The sequence below is a fragment of the Acipenser ruthenus genome, chromosome 22, assembly GCF_902713425.1.
Source record: "Acipenser ruthenus chromosome 22, fAciRut3.2 maternal haplotype, whole genome shotgun sequence".
Lineage (NCBI taxonomy): Eukaryota > Metazoa > Chordata > Actinopteri > Acipenseriformes > Acipenseridae > Acipenser > Acipenser ruthenus.
In genome coordinates this window covers 26,643,044-26,651,403 of record NC_081210.1, presented here as the reverse complement: position 1 = coordinate 26,651,403, position 8,360 = coordinate 26,643,044, and the positions used below count along the sequence as shown (strand labels likewise).

Here is an 8,360-nt window from a genome sequence, read left to right as displayed (position 1 = left end):
CTTTATTTGTAACATGTATTCTTTGTATTCTTTCATATAACGGCTTTTTCACTACCTTCATTTTTACACTGGCAAAAAAAACAAAAAAACATTTGTAGTGATAAGTGAAGTCGTATACTGTAGTTGGCTCGACAACCGTATTTACAAACTCCACTCGCTGCGTTTTTTTTGTTGTAGATACACATACATTTCATTATGGAAGCGAGTGCACTCCCTGTTTAAACAAACCACTGAACTCCGTCCATCATTACATGGCGATCGTGAGGTTTTGGTTTATGCTTTTGGAAGAAAGTGCTGTACGTAATCGACCGAGAGCTCATCAAGCACTGCTGTGCTATTTTCTGCAAAACCAGCGGTTAGCTGAGGCATGCATGAATATTATTCTATCTGAAATAATAAAATATATTACGAACAAGTACAACAAAACATTGCATCCCTTGTATTCTAATTAAAAGAGCCAAATACATTTCTGCGGCAGTCATTCAAAACATTGCATCCTTTGGCACTGTTGTCATGACTGATGAGTGTGGCAAATAAATAGCTATATTAATCCAGTCGCTTCTGAGTCATGGAATTACGAAGCCATGGCTCCACTCAGATCGGAGCCTGGATCTAGGATCAGATCACTTTAGTACAACCGGCCCCTGCTAAACGCTGCGAGCGCTAGAGCGAATGTGGCAGAATGCAGATTTAAGGTGACCATGGCTCCTTATTCACCTGGTCAGCATTCTGATAAGCGTAGTCCTGCTTCTCTTAAAGGAAAGAATTATGGCACCTGAAACAGGCAAAACGTGCCAGAATGCCTTGGTTGTGAGTTGAAAAGCCTGAACTGCCAGTAAAACTTAAAGTATGCAGATGTAGCTGAACCTCAAACCGCAGTATATCGACGATAATGTAAATAACACCAAGCTCCAGACAATGAGTTTCAAACTATGATTAATACGATAATGTTCGTAATGGTCATTGTGTATTTATTAGTTTAAAAATGTAACCAAGAAATGTGACCAAGATAGTTTTTGGAAATAGAAATGCGAGAGTCTGTGCAATGTATTTAAACACGCAACATATTTTAGAATCTAGAATATAGCGTGATTAATTTGGTATAATAATTGTGTATCAATTCAAAATGAAGTTAAACTGTCAGTAGACAGAAGCCTCAGAACATTAGTAAATAACACGAGCTATGGTTCCTTCCAAATTCAAACAATTTTCCTGTGTTTTGGATAAAGCAACGTAGCGCTCTAATCCCATTTTTCTTCCCATTGACTTCTATACTGACTAACGATTATACAAATACATTATCGTGAAATAAAAGTTTTAGTACTCCTGCAATGTGAGGGGGACATTTCTGCATCATTGAAAAAGTCAGGGGGACATGTCCTCCGCTTCCCCGTGTAAATTATGTCTAAGGAGTCGTGTATGCGTCTTTGTCATTTACTGAGACATTTCCTGGAGTGCCAAAACACACAGATGAGACGTTCGGGATCGGTGGGGAAACGAGTTGCGGTTGGGGATACGGATTGTCCCATATTGTTTTATTTTTGAGACCAAAAATACATTTTTTTTTCTTATAACAAAATATTATACAACTGTACTTTGATTAAATAAAAAATGTATATCATATGTATGTACTATTTACCATTGTTATGAATGTACTATTCATCAACATTACAAAATCAACTTGACTCATCAGGCACCTATATATTTCTTTTAGCCATGTTTATTACACGGAAATGTCTCATAAACAATGACATCATTAGTTGCGCAGATGCATTCTGGTATGTTTCACCTGTTTCAGGTACCTTTCACAGCAGGACTACACGTACCAGAATGCATTGGGGTGTGAGTTGAAAAGCCTGAACGGTTTCCAACTATCCTAGTGTACATGGAGTCGTATGGTAACCCCACACAATCTTGTTGAACGGTGCAGTGGGTTATTGTCCTGTTATTTGACCTCTGGAGGCTTTGAACTAGCATAACAAAGGTTCTTTTTAGTACGTCTCAGACTGCGTCACAACCCTCTGCAGCTGTTGTCTTCTCTCATCAGTCAAATGTAGCATTAAACTGGGGAGGCTGTGTGGTCCAGTGGTTAAAGAAAAGGGCTTGTAACCAGGAGGCCCTGGGTTCAAATCCCACCTCAGTCACCGACTCATTGTGTGACCCTGAGCAAGTCACTTGTTCTCCGTCTTTCGGGTGATGCATAGTTCACACACCCTAGTCTCTGGAAGTGGCCTTGGATAAAGGTGTCAGCTAAATAAATAAATAAAATAAACAAACTACTAGACATGGGATTGGGGTCAAAGTTTACATTCCAGTCCTGGTCTTTGTTCCAACCCTGTTCTAGATTGTTTAATCGAACCAATTAAACCGCCGTCCAGGCCCTAAAGTAGTTACTGTAATAATGATCTAATTTTACCTTTTAAACCTGGAATGGAATGGCCCTATTTCGTATATATGACATTGTGATCCTTGATCTCCTGGCTGCTGGTTAAGTTGGGTGTTTAAAGCTTATACCCATTTTACAGCACACAGCTATTTTCTCCAAGCCTGTTGACTTGACCATTATAGATTTGAATTTGCTTCAGAAATTAGCTTTTGTTTTTAAGATCAAACAAAGTAGAATAAAGGGTCTGCTACACACACAGGCAAAACTGCTTGCAATATATATATATATTTTTTTGATCAGAATATAACCATCTTTGAAACATTTTCAAAATCCAAAACAAATCAGCCAAAATCAGTTGTTACAAACCATACATTATACATATATTATTCACGTTACAATTAAATACTTTTACCATATTTACAGTAATTTCATAGCTGAGACTATTAAATGCAGATTGACAAATCTTGTCATCCACATTTTAGGACAACTTTCTGTCTGGACATAATGAATAGAAAACAGTTGTCCACGAGACAACTGCTTATATCCTCAGATATAAAACCACAGTAAAATATCTTGTAATAGTTAAGAGGACTAAAATCTCACTTTGGTGTCCAGAACATTCTCCTGCTTAAAAAATGTGTCAACCGCAGCCTATCAAAAGGAAACAAATTAAATGAACGCACAAAAACTAAAACAAAACATAAATTTAGCCTTTCACATGTTAACTACATTTAGTTAATGAGAAAGGCATAGACTTAAAGAAAAAAATAAAGCATTTTTTTTTTGCTTTTGTAATTATCAACAGTGATAATGGCTTTATATGTTGTTTCTAGATGTTACCAATTACAAATCTTGATGTCCCATCATACATTTGAACCTTAATGCAAGAAACAGTAAAACTACTTGGATAGTCCTGCGAAAAGTCCTTCAGAGTTCTTCATAATGCGATCGAAAAATGGCACATCCACAGTACACATTTTCCATCTTTGTAGTTGCTCATTGGTTCAGCGACAGGTACATTTAGTAGCTATCATGTCTTCATATTCCTTGTACACAATGGAACCATCGTTTTCGATTGTTAAAACACTTAGGGGGTCATATTGGGATGGGACACACGACGGCCTTGGCACAGGGGAGTCCAGCTTTTCGTAGATGATATTCTGAACCATGGTGTGAACTGGAGACCCATATCGATAACCAATAGCCCTTGGGCAAACCCCTTTGCAATAGCGAGGGTTGTAGTTGGGGGGTGCAATTATCCAGTGGTCCCACCTAAGCTGACTGAAACTCACCCTGAAATTATGGAGCTCACATTCATCTGTGGGGAACTCAAAATGTTTATAGTGTTCGTCCAGACTAAAAGTCTCAGGCGTTGATTTTTGTTTATCTAGCTCTATGTCAGCTGTATTTCTTCTGTTTCGCAAGGATCTTTTCTCCACCATCACCTTCACTGGACTTTGCAAATGACCAGGATCCGATGCTGGTCTTGGATTTCCCGAGTTCAGCATCTTTACCTGTGGTGTCCACCTCCGATAGGCTTGTTCACTGGTATCATTCAGGTACAGGACAAGGGAAGGAGCCTTGAGGGTCCGGTTCAGCTGATGATCTTGCTCCTGGGCACTGCTCTGTTGTCTTCTGTCTTCCACACAGGTGAAATTGACAAGGATGTGGATATTCTTTCTATAAGAGCCCAGTAGAGGCTTTAGAAAAGATGTGACATCAACCTCTACCCATTTGCACCTGGTCCTCCTCTCCATTCGGATGTGGAAGCGGAAGGAGTCCTGGGCGCTTGAGCAGACTTGCTCATCAGGAGCCGCTTGCTCACTGAGATGCACATGACAGACAGACACAACAGGAGCCATGGGTGCTCTCTCAAACGAGTAGAGGAGAACAGACTTCAGCAGGTGCTCCTGGGCAGTCACGCGATCCAAGCTGTAAGACAGATCTTGTGTGAAAACCCCTGCAAGAAACAGAAAAATAAATGTAGAATATATATTTGGAATATTATTTTCAGGCCGAAATGTTATTTGCTTAAACATATATTGTGTCCAACAATTAGGGAATATATATACATTTGAAAGTGAGGTTCTGGGTTATTAAAACATTAACATGCTGACAAGTACATATGTGACATTCTAATGCTTTATGAATGCAATATATTCTAATATTAAACAGATGATGTATGCATTAAACTGAATGTTGTGGGCCCCACAAATAATGGCAATGGCTTTAAGTGCATCCAACTTAAATCAAACGATGTAGTGCATGCTTTATAGGACATGCTCTTCAGGGATGGAAATAAGGCTCCCATTGCATAGCAGATGAATCCATTCCTAGTTTTCCAATAAGTTTAATAAGACACACCTGAGCGCGTTACCTGGAATGGGTTAAACTCCTATGCAATAGGACACATTTCCGTCCTAACATGATTACATTTGAATATCTAACAATACATCATTTCTATATAAACTTGTCATTTAAATGGCTTTGCAAGTTTAAATGTCATTTGACAATATAATACAGGGTTACTCAAAATAAATGTATATTTTGTACACAAGTCCAATGGCAAACTAGGCTTTGTTATTCATTTAATATCATTAAGTATTGTACTTGTCATTAGTGTGATATTGAAAATGAATCCAATGTAACAGTTTCAAAACATCTCCTTACATCACCTAGATGATATTTATTAACAGTACTATATAACCTACAGTGTACCAAACAGGCATAGTACTGGTACAGCAGAAAGATTTTGCTGAAGGAATACGAAATATATTTAAACAAATGAAGCACACCATATTCTTACACTGACACCATTTATAATTTTCACCATGGCTTCATAATGCAAGTTGCTACATTTCTAAAAAAAAAAAAAAAAAAAAAAAAATGTATAAACAATTTGAAATCGTTGGGACACTACATTTAAAAGACAATCATATCAAATCTATCTGACAAGATTGCAACTGGAGTAAAGCATGCACCATAATATAATCGAACTGACCTATGTAATGTGATGAACGTCATCTCTCACCTTTGATCTGCTGGAGGCACTCGGCTTGCGGGGTAAACAATCTTACTGTGTTATACAGGTGACTTTTATTCAGCTTTGGCACTCCTTCATTAGTGGCAGACATTCTGTACAATCTTTTCATGTACCGGAGATACTTTGAATCGGGTCTGAACCGCGGGGTAGGGTCTTCCCAGCCGCCTTTGTCAGAGAGTGCTTTTAGCAAAGAAGACAGCAGTATGCTGCCATGATGAGGGTCTTCAAAATTCGGTGGCACATTATCAAGGGCTACCGCGGAATTTCGTTTTGTTCTATAAAGATAGCCACATACATAAGGTAAAATGAGGCAAGCAGAGTAACACAAACAAAAGCACAGTTTTATTACAGTCCCCATTGCAAGTTGGCGGTGAATACAGCTTCACAGAGAAATCTAAGCCTATCCTAAGGAGGCGTTGCCTCTGTGCATGCGCCTCTTTAAAGTTTCAGGTGTCATCAATCACTTAACTAATCAAATAAAGGAAGCATCAGTGAAGCTGTTTTATGCGTCACACACGGTGATGTCATGTTGCAAGATGAAAGCAGGAATATTAATACAATGTCCTTTCACAGTATTACAGAGTTGCGCCTTTTCAGTTATTTGTTTATTTATTTATTTATTTTTGCAGTATGAGGCTGCAGCCTCGCTTGAAATTCCAAAGCAATGTATGTTTGTTCAAGAATGTATTTATTAGTTTAGGAATTTGATTGGTTTCTTGGACATAAAAGTTTTCAATCATTCGGCGACGAACATATTTTATTTTATTTTTCTTCCCCCAATAACGTACAGCACACTCTGCATCTCCCTTAAACCACGAGTTAAGCATCAGAATGACGTTCTTTGGGATGTACCTCATTTTTCTTTTCATTGTTAACATCTTGTTTCAAAGCTCTTTTCAAAAGGGCCGCTCTGATACACTGTGGTTTGAGATGTGTCCTCTAAATCACTGCAGGAAGAGCGATATATATATAAAAAAAAAAAAAAAGAATTGTGCTCTGGCTTTTCTGTTCCGTACCACATCATGCATCATAATTGCTGTTTTACCTGTTTGACAATGTGGGCAATAATCCATACACTATCAGTGCACTAGAGCTTACATTTTGAAAACAGCTTTGAAACAGACTTTAAAGTTATTATTGTAAAACGTTGTCAGGATGTTATTAACAATGGAAAGAAAAATTGCAAGTATGATATTTAAACAGTTGGAGCCACACGTGAGGACTTGTAACGCTATATTTTTAGGAACCCGGCTACTTACTCTCTAAGTTCTGCTGCTGTAAAGATAATTAAAATTGACGTTATTGTGTTGCATTGCAGTACATCCTATATGTGTGTTTCTGTGGTAGAATATACATTCAAACTGTAACCAGAGGTGCAGAACTGTTTCTCCTAATATTTGTTCCTTTGTTGACTTTTAGATATCTGTGGAATGTTTTCACACAAGGGAATAGTGGCAGTGGGATTATTCTGTACTATTCCAGCACAGAGTATAAATAATACACTTTTTATTTTTTATTTTCATGTTTTTCAAAGATGGCTTAGAGAGTGTGGGGTAGTTTAATGTGAGATTATTTTACCCTTTTGTTTTCTTACACACATAATGGTTCCAAGGCCTGATGTTCCGGCAGTGTGAAAGCACCCAAAGGACCTTGGAAAGTTGATTTCTAACTGAAAATGTGATGAAAAATGGTAGTACGTTATCAGGCCTTTTTGACAGTTCGGTTTGCTTACATTCCCTTCACTCTGCCCTTCTTGTCTTAAAACCTGCCTGCCAGTGAGTTACTCTTTGAGCTAAGCTGCTTGCTCCTGTTACTACGAGCAGCAGCTGAAGGCTATAAACAACATATCCAAGCTCTCTTTCATCTCAAGAAGTAATGCAACAATGTAAACATTTGCCTCCATTTTGTATCCCGAATTATAATGGAGTTTGCACATGTTGTTTCTAATTACCTAGCTGTTATATAAAACAAACATGAAGGTATTAAGCTGTAGCAACACCCCTTCAGGAAGTCCACAAATACAGTACCTGGCTTTATAAAGGATGTTTACTAAATTACATCAAAAAGCAACTTTAATTCACTGTGAATTTACCATATTTGTAGATGTGTATGGATGCAATATTATACTTTTATGAAACTCAGTCATTTCCTGTCTGTACTACATATAACCTCTTTGTACACTGTTGCCACTCCAGCAAAAATCCCAATAATACTATGTATGTACCATCCCAGTATCCTTCAAGATCACTCCATGATAAAAAGGAAGTTAATTAAATTTGAAAATGTCAAGCCAAAGTATTTTCTCTCATAACAAAGTTAATTAAAAGCTCAGTAGCACTTAGGGTTTGGCAGGGTGCCTATAGACTGAAATAAAGTTGCATTATCTAGATGACCTACCTAAGACTGGGATGAACTTTACCTTGATAACATCTGACATTTCCAAAGCTGGAACCCCAGCAAATCCAGCCTTATAAAATATCCTCCTGCTTTACCAGGTGTGCCATTCACTTTCTACCCAACAAGACCTGAGACCGTGTATATATATATATATATATATATATATATATATATATATATATACACATACATAGGGCAGCTGGCTCTTTGATCTAATATATATATATATATATATATATATATATATATATATATATATATATATATATATATATATATATATGAGGTTTGTGCTGTGGTATTATAATTTAACATGGGTTTATTGGTAGAAAGAAGGGTGTGTAACAAATATTATTCAGAACGTCTAGGTCTGACTGAACACCCCTTGCCATTCAGTATATGTGTGTGTGTGTGTATAGGTGTGTGCGTGCGTGCGTGCGTGTGTGTGTGCGTGCGTGTGTGCTTGTGTGTGTGTGTGTGTAATCAGTATTTACATGAAACTACTACAGTGCTTCATTTATCTTTGTCTGAAAA

The 8,360-nt window shown here is 37.6% G+C and overlaps 1 protein-coding gene across 1 annotated transcript; it reads right to left on the bottom strand.

The window, feature by feature from the left end:
- Positions 1-1,847: 1,847 nt before the first annotated feature.
- On the bottom strand, positions 1,848-5,887 carry LOC117431139 (growth/differentiation factor 9-like). Its single transcript, XM_034051783.2, has 2 exons — positions 5,418-5,887; positions 1,848-4,346 (listed from the first exon to the last, which is right to left on the bottom strand). Exons 1-2 carry the CDS (start codon positions 5,785-5,787, stop codon positions 3,391-3,393), a joined length of 1,326 nt encoding a protein of 441 aa, XP_033907674.2. The 5' UTR covers positions 5,788-5,887; the 3' UTR covers positions 1,848-3,390.
- Between the last annotated feature and the right edge of the window lie 2,473 nt (positions 5,888-8,360).

Bases quoted from the DNA above. Each gene is read 5' to 3' on its own strand.
- LOC117431139 (XM_034051783.2), bottom strand. From the start codon at position 5,787: ATGGGGACTGTAATAAAACTGTGCTTTTGTTTGTGTTACTCTGCTTGC. The intron at 4,347-5,417 runs GTGAGAGATGAC...TGTTTCTTGCAG, and splicing joins GTGCCTCCAGCAGATCAAAG to GGGTTTTCACACAAGATCTG.